The 22,711-nt window shown below is 47.0% G+C and overlaps 2 protein-coding genes across 2 annotated transcripts in view; one reads left to right on the top strand and one right to left on the bottom strand.

Annotated features, from left to right (window-relative positions):
• The window catches only part of LOC131289801 (uncharacterized), a 64,649-nt gene extending 55,030 nt beyond the window's left edge, over positions 1-9,619 (top strand). Inside the window, exon 4 of the mRNA XM_058319114.1 lies at positions 5,621-9,619. Within this exon, the coding sequence (XP_058175097.1) occupies positions 5,621-8,184 (2,564 nt within the window). The 3' untranslated portion in view covers positions 8,185-9,619. The remainder of the gene's footprint in view (positions 1-5,620) is intronic.
• A 2,408-nt stretch (positions 9,620-12,027) lies between these two features.
• On the bottom strand, positions 12,028-21,427 carry LOC131286675 (phospholipid-transporting ATPase ABCA1-like). The gene is made up of 7 exons (XM_058315661.1): positions 21,159-21,427; positions 18,855-20,095; positions 14,981-16,340; positions 14,598-14,904; positions 13,355-14,310; positions 12,274-13,005; positions 12,028-12,202 (listed from the first exon to the last, which is right to left on the bottom strand). The coding sequence occupies exons 1-7, from the start codon at positions 21,425-21,427 to the stop codon at positions 12,028-12,030; spliced, it is 5,040 nt and encodes a 1,679-aa protein (XP_058171644.1).
• Between the last annotated feature and the right edge of the window lie 1,284 nt (positions 21,428-22,711).

The raw sequence follows: 22,711 nt of genomic DNA, 5'->3' as shown, positions 1-22,711 counted from the left end.
GACGGCTCGCACTGGGACGGATAGCATCGGTGAAGTTTGCTAAAGTGAAGAACGCCCGCCGCTCACGAAATGCTGGTGGCTCGGGGAACAAATTTGTGGGCTTATTGTTTTTTTACCACACTTTCCAACCCTCCTGAAAGAAAAAAAAGCTCGGTTTCTTGAAGGATAAAACCAACAATCGTCGCTTAATAAATTAATACACATATTGTTGCACGCGTCGTTGGAGTGGATCAAAGGGAAAAGTTTCTTTGGCTAGCTGACAGACTTTCGGTTGAGATCCCACGAACCTTTGCCCAAAAGCCAAAGGCAGCTGTGTGAGAAAGTGGCATAATTATACAACTCCGATCGCTCGACTGCCGGTTGTGACCGTGGATTGGGAATTCGTGGCGCGTATCCGAAAACTTAAACGCCTGTCGCATGAGCCCGAAATGCACCCACTCCCCGTGAGTCGCGAAATGCAATTCGGTGGTGTGGAGCCCGTCACGCGAGAACCGTGTGTGTCGGGGGTGTATGATTACACTTGCACATCGCGTGACCGATCGGCAAAACATGCCGGCGGGGGGTCGTTCGTGTTTGTGGCTTGCCAACGTCACAGCGAGTGCAAACCGATGAGGTTTTTACGTACGTGCAGCAGGCATGGAGACGGCTGCGGAATACGTGAATGTGTGTTTGGAAAAGACGACTGCAGTATACTATTTCTTCTAAAAGTAAAAACTTTTGAAGCATATAAAACTATTATTTTCGAAATACTTAATTCGAAAGATAAACTTAAACATGTGGCAATGATAGTGATTTTTAAAATTATTGCTTCTATTAAATTGCACAACAAAAATTATGCACTGTAAATGTACACATTTGCCTATGACTCTTTTTGAGGATTCTTGATCAATTTAAAATATTCAATGAACTTAAAACAAAATTCAAGAAAACTATTCTGCCTCAGTTCCAATCTAAACTAAAAAATATCATAAACTAACAACAATTCTTTAAAAAAAGTTTAAAATTTTGGTAAATTACTACCATAGAACACAATTTAATAATATTCTAGTTCATTTAGAAGTTCATCTAGATGATGTGCAATAAGATTCTTTATTAGTGATCTTGTTCTGTTCAATTGTTCAATTTAGTATTTCAGTTTTTAGAAGATTTAAAAGAACAAATTAAAATTTTACATTAAACAGAAAACAATTCTAATGATATTTCTTATGGATCCTATTTATAAAAACTCTAAATATCATGATATAAAGCAGCATAAACGGACGTCCAAAAAATGGTACACTGTCAAACAAAGATCGATCAACGTAACCAATTTAAATCACAGGCGGTTCCATTTTCAAATTATTCCCTAAAGTATCTGTCCGACGTATTCGGATTTATTTTGAAAATACGCCAAAAATGCGAATGCACACACAGATGCCACCCCCATCCCCCCATCCCACCGCACCCACTGCGCTTAATGGAAATTGTATGTGTGACCTCGTTTATAATTTATTTTATTGAGTCAACTTTCCTACTCCCGGATCCATCTAGCAATGGCGTGCGGTCCACCAAACCGCAAGGCCCGAATCCATCTGATCGCGCATGAACATCGGATCGATTCCGTCGGAAAAGCCAAACAAAGCCGCTGGAAGCAATGAGGGTGTGGAGGAGAGGGGATTGGTGTGTTTTGTAAACTCGCTGGGAACTAAGATTTGCATCGATTCGAATCGCGTTTCCCGCTCCAGATTTCAAGTCCCGTCAAGTGTTTCTAGTGGACGTGACGGCCACGCCGATTGCCCTTTTCGCCACTTGGTGGTGTTCCGTTCAGGGAAAAGGTGATCGTGGCGATTCATCTTCTGCGCCCGCCGTCCCGTTCTGGATATTCTGCCATCGAAATGGAAACCAGATGGTCGGTTTAAAGTTGGCGTGTGCTACCCGCGATCGCTGTCCGAAGCAAATAGATCAAAGGAGTAATTTCTGACCGGAGGAATCTCTTACGAGATTTTATCGTCGTTGTTTTCAATTTGCGCTCGAAATTAAAATTGTGTTCAATAAAGTATAAAATAAACATTTAAATATATGGAAATTTCCCAGGATTCACTTAAAGATAAATTAAAACATAATATTCTTCAAAGTAGAATGTTGAAGATGGTCCACCATATTTATTTAAATTTAAATTTTTGTCAGCTCAACATGTTATTAGCTAATAAATAACTGAATGAAGTCTTATCAATATTGAAGCGCATAATTTATCTTACTACCTTCGACAAGCAGAGCCACTGCATTGGAGTAACATCCCCGTTGGCCAAACTCGTTGACTTTTTCGATGCTTTGGCTCGTAAATGTTGTCCTTGGTACAGGAGATCAAATTAACGGGCCTGTCTACATCTGTAAACATCGTTAGTAAATCGCGTAAAAAAATCCAGTGACTAACGGCAGGGCCCCATGTTTTACTACGCCGTTTTTAACCATGCACCATGTGCATGGAAAGAACGAGAAAGATTTGCTTTCCTTTAATAAAAAACAACTATCCTTAAAATGGCAACGCATTAATTTTACTACCATAGTAGAAACCGGCTGGGTCAATTGGCGCTACGAACCAATCGGCTAGAATTAAACCATCCACCAACAATAACATGGCAGTACTCGAACACTGGGCAAAGGTTAAAACCGATGGAGTGCTGGAAACCCGCTCGAAACGTATATGAAATATGATTAAACCGTCGTTAAAACGGCGATAGCGATACGGCCATAAAACCCCCGTCCTCCTGGCTATTAACGGATGCTACCGGAGCTGCACCACTCAGAGTTTATGTACGACCGTGGGGGTTAAATTTCGCATAACCTTTCCGCCAGTTTTAATCACTCTTAAGGCATGGAACGAAACAACACCCCCGAACCGCCATGAGCTGTTTTGTTTGGGAAGCTCCGGTCAGTTTCGACTTTGGTGATTATAAATTTTAAGCGATCTCCACCACTCGAGCTGCTCAAGATCAATGTTTTGCTTCGGCATCACAGTCGTGGCTGGAGGAGGATCGTTAAGGTTTTTCGCATGCATAAACAGGCCGGGCAAACTCGACGTTGACCTGCTTCAAGTGTGCGATCCTCGACGGTTGTCTTAACAACGTTTTTCTTGCAATCAATCTGAAGATAGTAACGTTCTCTTGAACGTCGTCCTATTTTATGTTTGCTGAACTCTAAATGGTAGAAAAACAATTCCACCTACCGTGTGCCATCTGGTTTTTTGGATTAAATTAACAACCAGAAAAAGGTTTCAAATAAAATAAACTGTCAAAAATCCCTTCTGTCTCCGGAGGAATTGGAAATCTTCTCTCGAAGAGCTCGGTACGCGTTGGTCCCGTTTTAAGCTTTCTACAGAACATGCGCAGCTCGACGAGGAAAGTTTATTGCGCCGGAAGAAAGCGAAACCGCCGGCAGGAAAGTGAGATGGTTGGATGATTTATTGCTAAACCTGTCCGAAAATTGCACACAGCACCATCCAGAGGCGATCGCGTCTTCACCCCACGTGAAGACGTTGTACTAGAGTTTGGTTTTTGCGCGCCTCTGCGTCCATCTCATCATTCAAACGAATGTCGGTTAGTGAGAAGCGATCCCCTCGGATCGCCGTTTGACGGTCATTAGAAGTCGGTGCCTTTTTCACAAAAAAGAAGCGATTCGTTTGCGTTGGCACGTCCTTTTACCGCGATTGCTCAAGGCGCTTCGCGATAAAGTGGAGGGAAAAAGCATCCACATGGTTGGCTATCCATCACCGCCGGCAACAGACGATCGGTGTCCGAGCATCCTTCAGCTTCTTCAGCCCGTCGGATGCGTTTGATCGTTAAAAAAGGGAAATGAAACCGAACGTGGAAACTTCGGCGGCATTCCCGACCTACTCCAGCGCGGTTACGGACTCTTGAGAGACGATGACGCGTGCCGGGATGATTAGTGAACGCCAGACAACTTACGCTTTTTGACCTAGAAAAAGGCTCATCACATTCGCGCACGTGATTTTTCTCTTTCTCTTTCTCTCTCTCTCTCTCTCTCTCGATCGATAAATTTCCCTTGGCCCCTGGCATTGAGCTTTCCTCGCATGGCTTTTGCGCGGACGGAAGAGTTCAACGATTTTGGAAGACCTGATTTAACATACCACATGTGGCATACCGGCTTTCTTCCATAGGAAACAGGTTATATTTCCCTCGTATAATCCAAAAAGGGGAAAAGAATTGACTAAGAAATTGACTAAGTACCAACAATTCAGAATCTTTGACATTACTTGTTTTTTTGTCAAAGTTTTCATATTTTCGGTCGTTATGACAAATGTTTTCTAATTCAATTAATGTTCGCCTCAAGTAGACGCTATTTTCTTAAATTATTATTAGTTTTATTATTAGAAGTTTCGTTTAAACTCGTCAACAATAATAATAACCCTCCAAAGATGCTTTCCTTTAAATTACGTCGAAAAAAGTTTTTACTAACACTCGTTGAACCTGTTTCAAATCTTGTTAAGAAGCAACATGTATTTTTCACTTGCTTATCGCGTTGGTCTCTGTCTTCCTAATCATTATGCATAAAACAATTGCCGGAGGGATAGTGATGAATGCATTTCTACTAAGACATCGCCTGAATAGACTACATTCATTACATTTTAAAACGAAATATCCGGTTCAACTCTACCTAACTAAAATAAAATTGTCATGCTGTTAAGGCAAATGAAAACATTCAAAACATGCATAGTGGTTCATTAACTTTGTCTCGTAAGTCTATACGATTTGTGAAAATGCCATTTTCTTCTAATATTAATGCAAACGCTCAGAAAACAAAGGCACACTTCCATAGCTCAGTAATTTGGAGAAACCTCGACAAACACGGCAATTCTTAAATTATATAATGCAGGCAGTAAAGGACCATCTAAATTGCAGCAACTCAATTGCCTACCAGCTTATGGTTGCGTTTGTCATACGATTTTTGTGTAGTCTTTTATCCAAATCACCAACAACTTTGACTTTGTTACGGTTGAATAAATTTTACGACGCACACAGAAGCGTGTATCGTTCAAACCATTATACCTTCCCTAGGTGAACAAACCCCGTTTTGTGCGCCGGGATCAAATAACTGGAGTTCCACATTCGAACTTGATGAAAGCTGTAACCAAGGGTGTGCACTACTGCCTTAGAGAGGAGGTTGGATCAAACAAAACATCAAAGCAATCGAGTGTTGTAATCGAAAAATTTCAAACATTCAAGAATACGATATCACCAAATCAGGATCGATATAAAAAGGTTTCTATGAAATGTAAGCAAATTACCACCATTCTAGAGAAGCTGTAACTAGAAGATTCCCTTACAGAAATCTTTCAACAAGCCGCGAAAAGACCTTTGAACGCCAAAACAACCCACACAGCGTGCTTTGAACTTGTTCATCCGGAAAATCCGCACAGCATGCCGTTTTTACGCTAGAATAGAACCCAATAGTCCCCTGAACCGATAAAATGGCCATCGCCGAGTTGTGGTTCGAGAGACGGGAGTGATATAAAAAAGTGCATTCCAAATAAATCCTTACATCCGGAGGCCATTTCCATTCCGACGATTCTGTACTATATGGTTTTCTCGTTTTCTTTTTTGTTTCCCCCTTTATTCCGCAGATTGCCCGATTGAACCATCATGCACTAACGGCCACGGTTCCGCTGGGAAACGCAAGTCAACAGTACTAACAGCGACGACATCGAGCAGAGTGACGAGTCGGACGATGCCCGGAACGACGATGGCGGTGCGCAAACAAACGGTTACGACCCGGACGGTGCTGTTGTGTTGCTGGTGTTTGCTACTCGCAACGACGGCCTGCAGCGGTCTACCCATCACCTCGAAGCCACTGGACAACAATCCGGACCATTTGACGTGGGAGGCGGCGTGGCTGTCGGAGGACAGCCGAGGGGCACCACCACAGCCACTCGGGGGGAAGTCGAAAAAAATCACCCCCAAGTCGATATTCATCACGCCGTACCTGAACAGCTACAACACCTCGGCCTGCCCGCCCGACTATAAGGTCGACTACAACGGCAAGTGCATCCAGGTCGTGAGCATCAACCCGGCGGACATTCTCGTGACGAAGCTGCAGAGTTTGTTCTCGCAGAACGGTGACACCGGCAGCCCTGGTGGGGCAGGGGAGGACGATTACGACTACGGTGACTACGATTCGACTGGGCCGTTCCAGGTGAATCTGCCACTCAGTATCGATTTGGCACCGGAACCACCACAACCACCGCAAGGCGGTCCAAAGCTCACCTACCAGGACATTCCCGGTCCGAGCTTCTACGACAGCGCCATGGTGGACGTAGCGACCGTGGAGCAAGACAACGGGAAGATTACGACCGTATCGGTGACCGGCAATGGTCCAGATAAGCCCTTTCCTGCGACCACCGTTGCCAATGGCAACGGGAAAGATACCACAACAAGCACCACCACCACCACCTCCAGTACCAGTTCCAGCTCCAGCTCCAACGCGGATCAAACCGTTGCCGAAAGTCACACTGACATATCCTTTCTTGCGTTCGAAACCCTCCCCAACGGAACGCTGGCCGGTCAGATCGAGCTGGACGGAAACAATCGCACGGTGGTTCAGAGCATTTTTGTTTCGTCCACAACCACAACGGAGCGTCCAACAACCACGACCGGAAGCAGCACGACGGAGTCTACTGCCACCAGTGTTGAGCTGGATGGTTACTCCGGTACGACAACTGATCGCAATGGTGCGACAGTTGATACTGATGCTGCTGTGGCCAGTAGTTCGTTGAGCAGTAGTACGCCAGCCCAGATGACAACAACCACCGTACAGGGTGAGAGTACAACCGTTACGGAGCGGCAGGATGAAACATACCCAACGGATATCGTCAATGCGGGGACAACCGGTGGCGTAACAACTACAACTACCATCACCACCTCCGCGACCGAACAGGACGATGAGCTGGATGATTTGAAACTAGAACTGGTGGACGAAATGCTGCTAATGGATAACAACCGTAGCACGATCGGAAGCAGTACTCTTCCCGACACCTCGACGACGGATGTGTCCGAGATGATGATGGACCTCGACACGCTTCCCACAGCCGAAACACAACCGTCCGATGAGCAGCCGACTTTAGCGAACTTCCAAAAGGAGTCTTCCACGACGGAGCGTCCAAACACGGTCGCTCCAACGAAGTCCCCGGTGGTTCAGATCGTGACACCGTTGCGGAATAGTTGGCTCGAGTATGGAAACCGTGGGGGAGAATCGCTGGCACCTGCGCCGCACTTAGTGCCGGCCAGTCACATCATCCAGCAGGATCGTACAACACGGGCGACTCCGGAAACAACCACGGTGCCGTACGAACGACCACCAACCATCAATGTCACGAATGTGGTGCAAACCCCTTCCACGGAGCCATCGGTTTCAACGCGGGACCGCGATGTTCTACAAGTACGTCCGCTTGTGACCACTCCCGCCAGCAACAACTATCTCGAGCAGCTGCGCAAGATCAACGAGATCGTCGCCGAGAAGCGACGCCAACAGCAGCAGCAGGAACAGCAACTGGCCGGCACGGGTCACGGTGGTGATGGTTCGCGGATACGATTCCCTTCCCGCGACGAAGAACAGCTTACGGGTGCCGCGAGTAACAACAACTATCAGCGCACGTCAAACGCATCACCAAACGTCTTAGGAGGAGGAGGAGGTGTACGGTTCCCCGGTTCGGCCACAAACCGTCTAACACCGAATCGCTTACCGGATATCTTCCCGAAGAAATCGCCCGACAGTACGACGCAGCGACCCGCCTTCTGGTGGCTACCGTCCGGCTGGGAGGTCGATCAAACCGGTAACAAACCGATGCTGCTGCGCTTCTGGTCCCGCATGCCGCTGGTACGTGACGCATCCCAGACGCACGACGGATCCGCCACGGCCAACGAGAACGACCTGTCTGCCGGCACGGGAACGACCAACAACAACAATCGGTGGCGTTCGTCGACCGGTTTCCAATCCGGAAACAGCTTGCCCGCGGCAGCAGCAGCAGCAACGACCGGTTCTGGGACATCACGAGCAGCCTCCTCCCACCCGGTTGCATCCGCGAGAGGCAACTCCAAGAGTCCGAGCGAAAATTTCTACAAAGAAGTATCCGCCCAGGAGGTGTACAAGGTGATGAACGCACGACAGCTCCACCACCATCAGAAGAGATAAGCGAGCGGACACCCGATCCGGCCCCAATCTGATGCCACCCTGACGTGCCGTGACGACGCCTTGGCAGAGCGAAGCAGTGAGACAACAACAAACCTAGGGGTTCCCGGTTCCGGTTGCTGTCTGCTGAAACGGCCCGAGCGTCACAACGAGCGCTAGGGGAGGACGCATCTAACCTTAACCAAAGTCCAACAGCAGGCTACACGCAGTCCAGCTTTAAGTATTACATAGTGTCCGTGTCTACCAGCGAAATCGAGAAAAAAACGAACCTATCCCGGGTCGGAAGCTAGAGCGCAGGAGGTCCTTCTTAGTTCGTTTCAGTGTCGCCTGGTGGTGACCCAGAGGGGTTCGGTTTTGGTCTGTACAGCCGGATGATAGCATAGCCAGTCTCGGAAGTTGTCGAGGACATTGGAGGGACAGTCGAAAACCCGAAGCTACTACTTAACCAACTCCCTTATCCGTAGAGGGAGGGAGTATTTGCCAAGTGTCAGGTCGCTTTACGACGCGGGTCCTTGCTTCCTTCCAACGCCCAACGCGCAGTGTTGTGTTGTAAGTTTATCTGTTTTAATTACTCCTAGCGTTAACACACTGACTCTTCGGCCCGCATCGTCTGATCTTTCCGAACCGCCGGGGCCAAGGAACCGAGGAGCTCACGAGCGAACGCACACACGAGCGAAGCGCGGCGATCTTTTGTACAATAGAGTTTGTTTTTAAGTTCTCTCCGTTACTACTTCCTCCCTGTTAGTCTGTACGCAAGTTTTTTAGTAAGCAACTTTTTAAACCTCTTCCCCATAATCTTTACTTCCCCACGCTTTTTTATCAACTACCATTAGGAACCAGCCAATCTGTGATATTGTGTTTCAAAGTTGCTTTCTTATCTGTCGTAAGAACATTGCACCTTTCACGCCACCCCCCAAACACATGCTTTGCTTTACGAAGCATTCCTTAGTTCCGAGTTCCCTCGTGTGCGTGTGTGTATAAACGCGACGCTCGAAAGAAGTATTTTTGCATCTCTGAAAAATACCAACCTTTCTACAGGCGTCGTAAATGTAAAAACACTGAATTTGTGCACGCATTCTCGCACCTTACGATGTTAGTTTCGTCTTTTATGTGTGCGTTCCTCTGAGCCAAACGAAATTCGCATTCGGTTTTTCCACCCGCGGGCCAATTTTAAAAGAAAGCCGTTTCGAAGGACAAGATCAGGTGATTGTTAGGTGTCTGTATATGTGTATGCATTTGTTTGATGTCCAACGTTACGCACGTACCAATCGTTGCAATCCCAAGAGAAGAGGGATGTTATATTAGTGGACATAGGAAAGTATTGCACAAAATAATATTCAACCAATTTATACTTAAAGGTTCAAGTAGTAGGAGGGGGTGGCCTTCGATTCGGAGGGTCGCCGCACGCATACACACAGACGAGTGCACATTTTTCTCCACCCCCCAGCTTGTGGTGAGGTTTCGATAGTTAAGACACCCCCCCTACGTTATGCAACTGCAACCTCTTTCTAGTACCTTCCCGATCTTGTTCTGTCCCCGACAAAAATTGTACATATAGCTTCGGTATAGCACTGTATACTGTATTATGAGCATCTACGCCGTAGAGTTTTTTAGCCTTAGAAATTATGTATTTAGACACAACTTTATATCTACATATACAGATACGATATGATGATAAAGTCTACAACGCACAAACTCGATATTTTTTACTCGCAGTCACATCAACTCACCAGTGGGATTATAAACATTTAAAACAGGGACACCGGCATGATGCCCCGGAAGGAAGTTACTTACACGTCGGTGAGGGGGAAAACACACATTTGTCCACACACAGGATAAGCTTTAGCTTTCAGCAGCAAGGATATTAGTTGTTCTCGAAACAAATTCGGTCTGTCGTTACTTAGTTGCACTTTGCAAAACAATGCTACATTTGAACCGGTTGGACACTGACTATCGATCACTCCTTCGCCAAACTACTATATTGATAGTAAACATCTACCCCATCCCCCCTCCCCGTACTGATCGGTTTATAGATTCGTTCTGTTAGTAATATATAGTAGTGAAAAAACATTTTTGTGTCGGATGAATGTGCCAAATATATAAATGTAACGAAAAAGCCACAAAAATTTTAACATATAGAAAACAATGAAATGGAAGATCGCTGGAAGACACTAGCAGTCGATACTTAGTATGCACCACGGATTGTTTCCAACTTCATCACGAGGTGTCCGAGTTTGTGTGATCGTCTCCGAACGATCGATTTTCGAACCCCCTTGTGTCCTGGTCCGCGTTATGCAACAATCTAGGGGAGAGTGTGGCAATGTGCATCCTTTTAATATCAGTTGAGAAAAACTCCCTACATTTTGATCATTAAAAACGTAAATATAAGGTCTTCCTGACAACCAAAAATATAATTCATTACCATTTGCACCTTAACACATATTTTTTCAACTTTTTAAAATTATCCATTTCGGAAGTTTGCATATTTGCCGGTTTAATTTGTGTTATTTAATAGAACACTACGCACAAACTTGTCCAGTCTTACTTTCTCGTTACTTGTTCACTCTTAATGTATTACTGTCAAATGCAATCCTTCAAACAATTCAGTTCTCATTACACTAAAATCCGTGTTTTTGGTATACTAATTTTGTTTTAATTTGGAGGATGCACATTGCCGCAATTTTCGCTTTCTTTACATCACAAATTGACCTCCTTCGCCTCTTCCATTGGACGAATCGATGGCGATCGTATTTCGAAGTTGTCGTCACGCTGATCGATTGTTTGTTAAAAAAGAAAACTGGAAACATGGACACGAAAAAAACTTAGAAATAGGCAAATCTTCCTTTGCAAAGAAAAAGAAGAAGAAAAGTTTCCCGTGTCTCACAGTATTGATGTCGAAGCAAACGTATTGTAAATATATCTGCTTTATTTCTTCCAAAAGGATTCCTACCACTGGATCCCCCCCCCATGTATATCACATCGTTATTCTAATCACTATGTTTCGTAAGATTATACTCGAGCACACCTTTTATCGATGTTGTCAAAAAACACAAAACAAGAAAAAACAAAATGGTATCCGCAAAGCGCAGCAGCAGAGGAGCGGAAAATCGGATAGAAAAACCGATCAACCTGCCTCCCTCCTGGCTCGCGTATTCGTAGTGATTTGTGTATATGGATGTTAAAAGTAGCGTTAGTAAATTTAACCGAACCCGTTGGTGGCACCACTTCTGTTAGGATCTGCTTTTAGTAAAACACACAAAACAAAACCGAGATAACACTAGCAGGAAAGGGCAACGGGCCAGATAGCCACACTAGAAGAAGAGGCCCAATATTTATCGACAAAAGAAAAACGCAAACGGCGATACCCCGTAAAGGAACCGATTATGAAAAGAAAATTTTCTTCTGAACCACCCTTCACCGGATGCCAAGTGAGTGTTTGTGTGTGCGTGTGTGCGTGTGTAATGTAGTTTAGTCAACCCCGAAGAGTACGGGGGAAGGTGGTCACAGTAGGCCTAGTATCTTCTCAATGAGGGTGTAGCATCGCATCGTAGACATGACATAAAGTATCCACTTATTCTATCCTACAGCGAGCTAGATTTTAAAACCAAGCAGAAACAAACAAAGAAGAAAACGATAGTAAACTTAACTAAATCGTATGGTTTTATTTGTTTGAAAAAAAAGTAGAAGAAAACACGGTGATTCAACACTGATGACATGTGAAATATGCTATGAAGTACTTAACGCCTACTGATCGGGTAGGTATTGGATGGTTTAATTCGATCTATGTGAAGTGTGGGGTTTGTATTTGACCTTACAGTATTTGTAAGGTTGTTTCGTGGTGATCCGCTACTCTCTTTGGTACTTTGTAAAGGCAAGGAACACCTGCTCCAGGCTGGTCTGACCGATTGAGTAGTCCTCGATGTTGAGCGTCTGCTTGGCCCGCTCCATCACACCGAAGATCTGCGACCATTTCATGCTGTTTGAGCGGATATAGTACGTCAGCAGGTCTTGATACTCTTCCCTAAGGAGACGGAAGGACGGATTAGCAGATGGACATGCGACCAACTAGCCCCGCAACTACATCGTACTTACTTGAGGTGAGAATCGGGAAACTGGATGACGATGTGATCCTTTATGTTCTGCAGATCGAGCCCATCGTTCGGGCTGGCCTCCTTCGCTTTGGCACCACCCTCCACCCGCTTCGCCTTGATCGTCAAGACGAAACCCTGCGAAAACTTGTTCTTCAGGTGCTGCGTCGAGCCGATGCACTTGAACTCCCCGTTCACCATGATGGCCAGCCGGGTGCACAGTGCCTCGCACTCCTCCATGCTGTGCGAGGTAAGTACGATCGTTTTACCACTGTCCCGCACCCGGCAAACCCCGTTCCACAGGTTACGCTTCGCGCCCGGATCCATCCCGGACGTCGGTTCGTCCAGGTACACCACCGACGGGTTGCCGAGCATCGCGAGGGCCGTGCTGAGCTTCCGCTTATTGCCCCCACTGAACGCCTTCACCTGCTTGTCCAGGTGCTTCTCGAAGCCGAACTCCCGAGCCAGGTGCGCTCCGACCAGCGGAATGTTCGCCCGGGGGACGCCGCGCAGCAGCGCGAACAGCTTCAGCGTTTCCCGCCCGGTCAGATCTTCGATCAGCGCATCGAACTGCGGACAGTAGCCGATGTGCTGGTGGACCTGCTTCAGCTCGCTCTTCAGACTGTGCCCCTTGATCCAGGCGTCCCCGAACGAGATGGTTTCGTCGCCGGAGAGCATCTTGAAAGTGGTCGTTTTGCCCGCTCCGTTCGCACCGAGCAATCCGAAGCATTCCGAGCTGAGGAAAAATATGGTAAACATAAATATAAGTGAATGTTTTTCTAGTGGATTTAATATATTTCTTTTCTTTTACAGGGACGTACTGTACAAGCATTATATCAAGGATGTTCTAAATACTTTGAATACCTGAACAAGTTGGTCCAGCTTTGCATGCATTGTACATTTCTCTTTGAGGCATCTTTGAAGTAATTTCCACATTTGAAACATTAATTATGAATGTTAGCCTTAGTCGTATTTAATGTTTGATGGAAAATGGTTATTAGAATACGATTCAGGTATTCTCGAGAGAAAATAAATTTTCTATGATCACTTAAGGTGATTTCGAAAAATAAAATAATCATGCTTACCTATTAATACCGACACTCAGTTGATTAACGGCCAAGAATCGATTGTAATACTTCGTCATCTCGTGCGCCACCAGATTCGTACGGCCCCGTTCCTCCACCGACATGGTCGTGATTCGCTCCTTCTCCTTGCGCACATCCGAATCCATCTCCGCAGCGGCGCCACCGGAGCCGGTGTCCAGCTTGAAGTGCTTCCGGTAGTGCCATTCGCGCACTTTTTGCACGATCAGCTTGAGCACTTTGAAGTCGAGCAGAAACAGGAGCGAAAAGTAGACGACCGTCATCACGAGACAGTAGGTCAGGTGTCGTCCAATGCCGGGACGGTCCCATTGGTAGTAGTACAGGCCATCGTCGCACAGTGGCAGCGGGGTAACGCCAGGCGGCCGATCCGCCGCACACGTATCGATCGTCACGGACATATGGCTCAGGTTGACGATGGCATCGCAGAGCGCAAAGTGCGGGAATATGAGAAACACGTTCGACAGGACGTCCGACAGTTCCTCCAGCTCGAACATGTCCGTCCCGAGCAGGTAGACGAAGATGAACAGTGCCGTCCCGGTGACGATGTACGCGACGCTGATGCGAATGAATGCGGCCGGGGCGACGTTGTAGTAGAGCGTCACGAGGTACGTCAGCGGTAGGGCCGGTACGCCCACGAACAGGAACACCGAGTAGAGTCGGAACACTTCGCCGGCGGTGCTGAAACCAGGCTCCTGGAAGATGGCAACCGTGATGATGATGAAGATGCACACGAAGGCGTACGTCAGGTAGTCCCAGATGAAGCCGGTCAACCAGTACGACACCCGGCTCACGCCGCTGACCAGCTGGAGCAGCTTCGCTTTGGTCACCCGCTCGCGGATGTAGAAGATGACGTAGAAGCCCACCACGAATGACATCGCGAACCCGGTGTAATAGGCCAGCTGGAAGCCTAAGTTGTTAAACCTGCGCATCAACTGGAGCTGAAGCGGACAGGGGGAGAACAAAAAGAAACACGAATGTGTGTTAACACATTGCTTTGGAATCTTGCCCGATCGCTTTTAGTGATCTTTTTGATTCCTCCAAAATCTTTAACAATGACGAAGTTATGACATTTGTAAAGGAGTAGTAAAGAACATGCGTGCCTAGTCAATTTGGTTCTCAGAACTGCTCGAATTTCGAATAGAAAATTCTAAAATATGTCTGCAATGACGAAGAAAATGGCCACTTATTTAGTTTCTAGTGACCCTTAGTGGGACCACTCGCTTACCCGTGTGTCATCGGTGTACGGTAGGGGATAGTTCGTGAGCCCAATGCTGAAGTTGGATGAGCCAGTAAACGTGGCCAGCAGTGCATTGTGCATCATGAGCAGAGCGACGGGCGGTGAGTGGAGCGCTTCGTTGTTGAACCACGCCGTCAGGTTATCCCGCGTGATGGTCGCCCCGACGATGAACCGCCTATTGACTAGCATCAGATTTTCTGCGGTAAAGCTCAAAAATGCATCCTCCATCCAACCAACGAATGCAAGCACTACGCCCGGAATGCTGCGGAACAAGCCGAAGTAACTGTTCAAGATCCTAGGTTTGGTTGGGGGGAGAAAAAATACTGCTTACAATCACCACTCAGTTTGAGGTTACAGGCAATTCAACTCACTGTTGCTCCATCGGTCCTGCGTCCTCAGCCTCATCCCTTTGGACGAGCGTGACGGACTCGTCGAAATAGCGCAACCCGATCGCACGCGACGGCATATCACCGGACCCGCCCCAGTTGCGTACGACCGCGATCGTGACGGCCACGAACAGCACCGGTATGAGGATCTGCACCACCAGCAGAAACCAGTTACGGTACGTTTGGTAGATCTTCTTCAGGAACAGGGCCCATATCTGATAGCGGAACAGCTTGAAGCCCTCCACCAGCTGGTAGTCCTCGATCGAAACCCTCGACTCCACGTCCGTCCCGGTGCTGCAGGACTGCATACTGTGCAGGCTTCTCGCCTCCTCAGCCTCGGCGCTCGTCGAATCCGAGCCCACCTTCATGAACACCTCCTCGAGCGAGGTAAGCGAAATGCCAAAGTCGCAGATCTTTAGCTCCTCGCCACGATTCTCCAGGTCTTCCAGCAGCGTCTGGAAGCCGGCCGAATGTTCCTCCTGCAGCAGGTAGGACAGTTCCGACCCAACGTTCGATTCCACCTGGATGGGAGGAATGTGCTTGCGGAGTACTTCCGTCACCCGATCGACGTCGCAGTTCGGCTGCTTTACGCAGATCAACCGGTAGCCGACGCCGAACTTTTTCTTCAGGAAAAACGACGACCCGACCGCCTTCAGCTTCCCGTCGGCCATGATGGCGATCCGGTCGCCGAGCATGTCCGCCTCATCCATGAAGTGCGTCGACAGGATCAACGTGCGGCGGGCCTTCTCCGCGATCAGCAAATCCCACAGGGCACGCCGGGCCGCCGGATCCATGCCGGACGTTGGCTCGTCGCACAGTACGACCCGCGAACCGGCACACAGTGCGATGCCGACGCAGAGCTTCCGCTTCATACCGCCGGACAGGCTGGACGACCGGACGTTCGCCTTATCGTCCAGTTCGAGTGCCTTGATGTACTTCTCGATCTCGAACACGACCTGCACCTTCGACAGACCCTTCAGCCGGCCGTAGAAGTACAGATGTTCGCGCACCGTCAGCTCATCGAACAGGATGTTGTGCTGCGGACAGTACCCGAGCGATGTCCGCACCCGCTTCATGTCAGTCCGGATGTCGTGCCCGCAAATGATGGCCGTACCGGCACTGGGGCGCTTCATGCCCGTCAGCATCGACATGGTGGTCGTCTTACCGGCCCCGTTGTGACCCAGGAGGGCCGTTATCTGCCCCTCGAACATGTTGAAAGTCAGTCCCTCGACCGCCACCTTCTTGTTGGAGTACACCTTTCGCAGGTCGCGTATTTGGATCCGTGGCAGACGTCCCTTCGGTTCGGCTTCGATGTTATCGTTCGGTTTACATTTGCCATCTGGTTCTGGAAATTTGAAAAATTGATTCAATTCAAAAGCTGCCGGGGGTTCCTTGGAACAAACATTATTTATGTTATTGGGAATGGCGTGCGCAACGAAGTGCGTGCTATCTTGAACAAACAAAATCGGATGTACAGCGTTAATCCGCGAGTTTGACCTCAAATTTCTCATTTCTGTAGTCAATGTCGGTTGTTTTCATATTTAGAATTGATCACTTTTACTTAATAAGTATTCACGTCATTTTACTCGTATGACGTGTTAGCGGAAGGCATATTTTTAAGGTGAACAACTTCATTCGTTTCATTATTTCCCTAGCCAACGCTGGAACTGATACGCTTTCCCAGAGAACCATTTGTTTTCAAAACAGTCGAATACTTATCGGGCACGCCACACACACCGCGGTTGCCGCAGCATCTCAAGCTCTACCGCTCCAGAGCTTTTTAAACCGCGTCAAGTATTCAACCCAGAAATGGTGGGTTTTTCGTTTTGTATGGGAATGACAACGCAGCGCGTTGTCAAAAAATTTGGATCGAGCACTTTTTTGAACGCCAGAAATGCCTTCAATTTCAAAAAAGGGACGTTACAATTTTTGATACGAAGTTAATTTTTCAATAAAGGATACCATGTTATTATTTATTGTTCGTGTTAAGATGGTATTCGTTATTCGCGATGTTTTTAGTAGTTTATTATTCCAAAACTTCATGTGAATAATAAATGTTTCTTATTTTGATTTTACTTTCCCGTGTTGACAATGGTGAAAAGGATGGAAGGAATACTTCTAGAACAATTTAACTCTCTCGATGTGTTTTCTGGTTTGGTGGTACTTTAACATCCGGCATCCGGCGCGGTTCCTCCCGCATTTCCCATTCCATGTCTCTCAACGCAGAGACCGCTTTCTCTCCTCAAGGCTTCTGTAAACTTTTCGCCACGCACTTTCCAAGCGTTTTCGTTGGCCAGGCTCAGTCGGCGGCCCCTGGCTCTACGGGCCTTGCTCATACCCCCCGTGACATCCTCACTTGCAACCTGCGGGAGATCAGCGAGGGTGTTTGGTGTGGTGCCTAATAACGGGCACTTGCTGTATGCTAACCATGTAAAATTATTCCTTCCCGTATCCTCTCCTTCCATCTTCTTACTCCTTCAAGAATCCCTCAATCGCTTTGCACATTCAATTGTTCTGTTATATCCTTCAGACGATCCGCTGGGGTGACCCACCACGACTACTGTATTGGTAGCGCAGCTTTGTCGCGGGTATCGGCTATCAAGGACCTTGGGGTGTGGCTGGACATCACCTTGTCCTTCTGCGTGCAGATTGATGATGTGGTATTCAAGGCCAACCGTACTCTGCGGCTTATTTATCCCCTAGCGTCGGAGGTACGGGACCCACGCTGCTTGCTGGCGCTTTACTGTTGCTGTTGTTGCGTATGCTTCCGTGGTATGGACCCCAACTGGTGTCATTGCCTTGAGACGGTTAGAGGGAGTGCAAAGACGCTTCACGCGTCTGGCCGTAAGGTGTCTTCTCGGCTACAATGCCTGCTCCCTTCTGGCTCACGAGTCGCGATGTCTATTGTTGGGGCTATCCACGAGTCAGACTCGCCACCGGTACACTCAAGCTACTTTCATCGCCCAACTTCTCCTGCACTCCACTGACGCTCCGGAACTCCTGTCCCATATTCCTCTCTATGTCCCTTCCTATATCCTTCAGGAAAGGTCATCTCTCTGTATTCCCACAATCCGTACACATTTCTCCCAGAATGATCCATTTTGTCTGCGCCATGTCTTCCTTCAATAGCTCTAGTCACCTGTTTGATTACAACGTCTCCTTCCCTTCCTTTCGCTCACGTCTTACCAATATAATAAATTCCATAATCAGAAAACGTTATAGAATGTCTTCATAGAATGGAAAATATAGCGTCGCATACATAAGTGTAAATTTATAACGACCTAATACAGTTTCCCTATCATTGAAACGAGAGTATTAGAACACTCGTTTAGTTGTCCGTTATAGTTAACGTTGATTATTTGAATTGTTTTGCAAAGACAAATCAGAGCCTTCGGTAGAACGGGACATCTTTGGGAAAGAGCGAGAGGCTTCGCGGCTACGCAAAACGCGCTAGGATCAAGCAAATCGAGTAGTTTCTGCGTTGTCAAATTTGACAACGCGCTGCGGAACGCGGTCTGTGTGGCAGCGGCGTATAAAATCGTAAATTACGTGTGTAGTTTGATTAAATTAAGCGTGACACAGTTTTTGAAATCTAGTTCATTGAACAAATCAACGCCTACTTGACCAGTTGGCAAATAGACTGACAGATTCTGAATTGGTGTAGAAAGACTTTTGTGACTTTCGAACGTGGTGTATTCTATTTAAGGACCCAAAACTTAAATAAAAATCTCATCCGGGACTTATTCGATAACTTTTATGATTCTCACAATATTTTTTTAGAATTTTTCAGCAGAAGAGTAAATTGGTCAAGTTATTAAGGGTCAAATAAATGCGGATAAAGTACAAATTTTCTACTCACCACCAGAAGCAGGTCGTTCGCCGCACCAGAAACGCTTCGTAAAGAGAAAGTACCAGGGTTGTGCCAGGCCAAAATCTCCCGGAAACACCTGCTCGATGTAAAGCGCAATCAGCATGTAGATCGCGGCGTCGCCGAGCAGCAACAGCAGCATCTGGCCAATGTTGATGTCGTCCAGGTCACTGTCGTGGAAGAGGGTGGACCACTGGACGCCCGTCGTCGCACCCTCGTACGCACCGACCAGCCGCATCGTGAACCCGATGGCCGAGTTGAGCAGCAGCGATGAGCCGAGCTTCTGCGACACGCTCAGATTCCGATAGTCCTGCACCATGATGATGTACGGGGCGAACGCCAGGAACCAGATGATCGCGGCCACCGCGCCACCCGAGTTGGCCTTCGAGAAGAGCGTGCTGAGCATGAAGGAAAACGTGATGATCGCGATACCGTAGACGAAGAAGATCAACCAGATGACGCCCCAGTCGGAGTACGTCAGGACGGACACGTTCGGCGTCGAGTACCAGGGCACCTTGAGAAACAGCACCACTAGTAGGATCGATATCTGCGTGAACACGAAACACTTCACGAACCACGAGCTCCAAAGGACCCAATTCTGGAGGCCCATAATTTTCATCGCCTCCTTGATCTGCTTTTCCTTCTCAAACAGGATGCTCTTCACGATGCTGATGCACGGGTAGATGAACGCCAGCATCACCGAGATCGGCAGGAAGGTGGTCAAGCTCGAAGGGAAGCTGTCCTCCCGGAACGGTGGGTAGGGGAACCGCTGTACGTACACATCCGGGACCGGATCCGGAATCACCTTGTTCAGCTCGGCGAACGATTTGAAGATGAAGTGCTGTATGGACAGGAACCCTTCCCGGAAGTACCCCGGCGAGGGCCCACCGTCGCTGTGCTCGGCAAATCGTGCCCCACCGTCCGCCCGCGAACCCCAGCGCCTGTCCGTCTGCCAGCTGTTGCCGACGGTGAACTGGGCCCGCTGCTCCCCTGGGAAGCGCAGGCGATAGTTGAGCTTCTGCGGCAGCGATCTCGTATTGTTGAGCCGTGGGTCAAACTCCACGCCGGCGAATGCGCTACTGGCCCGCAGGAAGTTCTGCAGCGTGGTTTCATTCGGCAGTGGCTGGACGTTCAGATCGGCCCATTCGCCCACCGGGCCCATTAGGGCTCGCAGTGCCGGACTATCCGGCGAGAAGGCGATGGTGTCGTGGAAGGGAATAGCCAGGTTTCTCCTACGAAAAGAAGGAAACCCCTGGTAGTACGAATGATTCTTATGTGCTATACGTAGGTTAGTACCTCACGTGACCACGCTAGGTTAAGTAGTATTAGTAACGTCGCCTTACTTTGATATTCTGGAGAAGAACCATGCATCAAATGCGTTAAGTTTAGCTTTTAATAAATTGTTCTTATAATTTGTATATCGTGTTGGGAAAACAAAGTCTTGAGGAGGGCAGCGCAAACAAAACAACGTTCCAATAATTTAAATTTTAAAACATAAAATTAAGATGAAGGCTTTCGGAAATAATGAAAAACAATTGTATGAAAAATGTGATTATGCATTTAAAACTAAAAATTGTAGATCTTTACGACAAGAAATTTTTAATACCGAAATGAAATGTTATTAAATGTGGTTAAATTATTGTTTACATGTTAAAAATTAACTTTCATGGTCTGAGATATGACTTCAAAATTACTAGATTTGCTTATTTTACACCAACAATTTATGACGAACTTGGAATGAATAAGGTATTAGCATTGTAAATTCAAGTAATTCGAATAAAACACGAGTATCATAACATTCAGCTACAAGTGTTTCCTATTAAAATATTTATCCAAACGAAACGAACGAAATGATGCTTTTAATATTTAAGTCCAAATTCTTTACCATGCCAGAGTATTTTATTTTTAAATAAATGTAGCCACAGTATGGTTTTTAATTTGCACTAATAGGTAAAACATATGGTTAGTGATACTACACATTTTTAGTTAATACAATTCACTAAATAAAATTGTACCACCAACTGCGGGTCCATTAATATGGCGTAACATTGTACGGTGTCTATTTTCCCATTGTGACTCATTTGTTGTGGGCGAAAATAATATCCACACGATACCGAATACAATAGAATCCCGATCCTGTGTGTTAATTAAGCTAGATGACGGTAGTGTTTTTTCTCCCCCTAGCTCCCCAATAAGGGTTTTACTCCGCGGTTTTCCCACCGCGAACTGAATTTTCGACCCGATAAAACGTTCGGGCTGATATCTTCCTCCACCGCACGCTAATCCGTGTCTCACCTGATAGCGGTAAAGTTGGCGATATCCAACGGCTGGTAGACCGATACGTGGGGAATGTATTCGATTTCCGTCAAACTGCGCAATCCCACCATGAGCAGCATGAACAGTGGAGGGATGCATACTTCGATCACGCTGGACAGCTTGCTTCTCCAGTGCAGCAGAAAGTTCTTGTACAGCAGCAGCGTAAACTTGCCCCAGCCGGAAGTACCGTACGGTTGGGTAAGCGTGGTTGTGGTGCTGCTTGCGGATTGTGCCGTTAAAACTGCCATCGTGACCAACGGGTGGGTGTTTTCGAAGTGGTGTTTTTTGGTGAGAAAATTACACTTCTTTTGTCTTTGTCAAATAAATTCGTTCGTTGATGGTGAGACTAAAGTTAAAGGCGGTAGTATAACACTGATACTGACACAACTTTCTTTCTTCTATCTCAAATTAGGTTTGCACGAGAACTTGAACACTTAACTCCGCGAGGACACTTGCTCGGTTCTACACTCGCGAAGAAAATCAATCAGATTCGCGGAACACGCACAGTGCACGGTTAAGGGTGAAGGGTAGCGTGGCCCTTAAAGCACCCAGTACCTTGTGCCCAACGGCGCAAAGAATCGGTGCTAGCACCGGACCCGGCGCAGGGCGCCGTTAATTCGTTCGATAGTCGGTGACAAACTGGCAGGTTCGGTGACCACACCTGCCTCAACTACCGGAAACTCACGCCGCTTCGTTTTGGGCGATCTGATAAGGAGAATAGTCGGCGATAAAATTTTGGCCTAAAATTCGGCAGCAAACCTAGCGGTACAAATCCGATGAGGATAAGGTGATAAAATTCTATCGCAACCTCTCCTGATAACGTACTGTGGGCGATGTCACTGCACTGTTCGGATCAATTTCGGATTCTTGCGGTAGTGTTCCTCCTTTGCTGCTTCAAGTGGAAGAGTGCTACTTTATTTCAGGGCACTTAGAAGATGCCTTCCGATGATGAATGTGAGAGAGTTTACGCCAAGCAATGAAAGAGGTTTCTCAGAACGATTAAATTCTACCGTAGATTCATCCCCGATCAGTTCTTCGAAAAACTATCAGTCACTATCAATAGCTTCACTAGAGTACGTAACTTATTTAAAAACACATCATGAACCAGCTCCGACATTGAACCACGACACAAACAAGCAACGTGTTTGTACAGCGTCAGGGTTTTCTCTCACGCCTCCGTACGGTGGATCGTATAGAGTAGTACAATTACAACTCACAATCATAATAAGAATCAAAATCAGGAGGCACCTTCTAAATGCCATTAAATGAAGTAGCTTTCTTTCACTTGAACCAGCAAAGGAGAAGGACTATCGCAAGAGGACGAAATCGTTCCGAACCGTGACCGCGTGACTACATTAGGCGTACCATACCAAAAAACTGGTACGGCCCAGGTGGTAAAAACCGTTTTTTCTCTCTTTCGATGGTGCGATAGAAAGAGAGAAAAATCGGTTTTTACCACCTGGGCCGCACCATTTTTTGGTATGGTACGCTTAATGTAGTCACGCGGTGAAGCGAAATCTCCCACAATGGAC

This window comes from Anopheles ziemanni, chromosome 3 (assembly GCF_943734765.1).
Source record: "Anopheles ziemanni chromosome 3, idAnoZiCoDA_A2_x.2, whole genome shotgun sequence".
In the NCBI taxonomy this organism is placed as follows: Eukaryota; Metazoa; Arthropoda; class Insecta; order Diptera; family Culicidae; genus Anopheles; species Anopheles ziemanni.
This window is presented reverse-complemented; position numbering and strand designations above follow the sequence as displayed.

Excerpts from the sequence above, each read along its gene's own strand:
- LOC131286675 (XM_058315661.1), bottom strand. The coding sequence starts at position 21,427 with ATGGCAGTTTTAACGGCACAATCCGCAAGCAGCACCACAACCACGCTT. Across the intron at positions 14,311-14,597 it reads CGTACACCGATGACACACGG|CTCCAGTTGATGCGCAGGTT; the intron begins GTAAGCGAGTGG and ends TGTCCGCTTCAG. Across the intron at positions 12,203-12,273 it reads TTTCCCGATTCTCACCTCAA|GGAAGAGTATCAAGACCTGC; the intron begins GTAAGTACGATG and ends CCGTCTCCTTAG.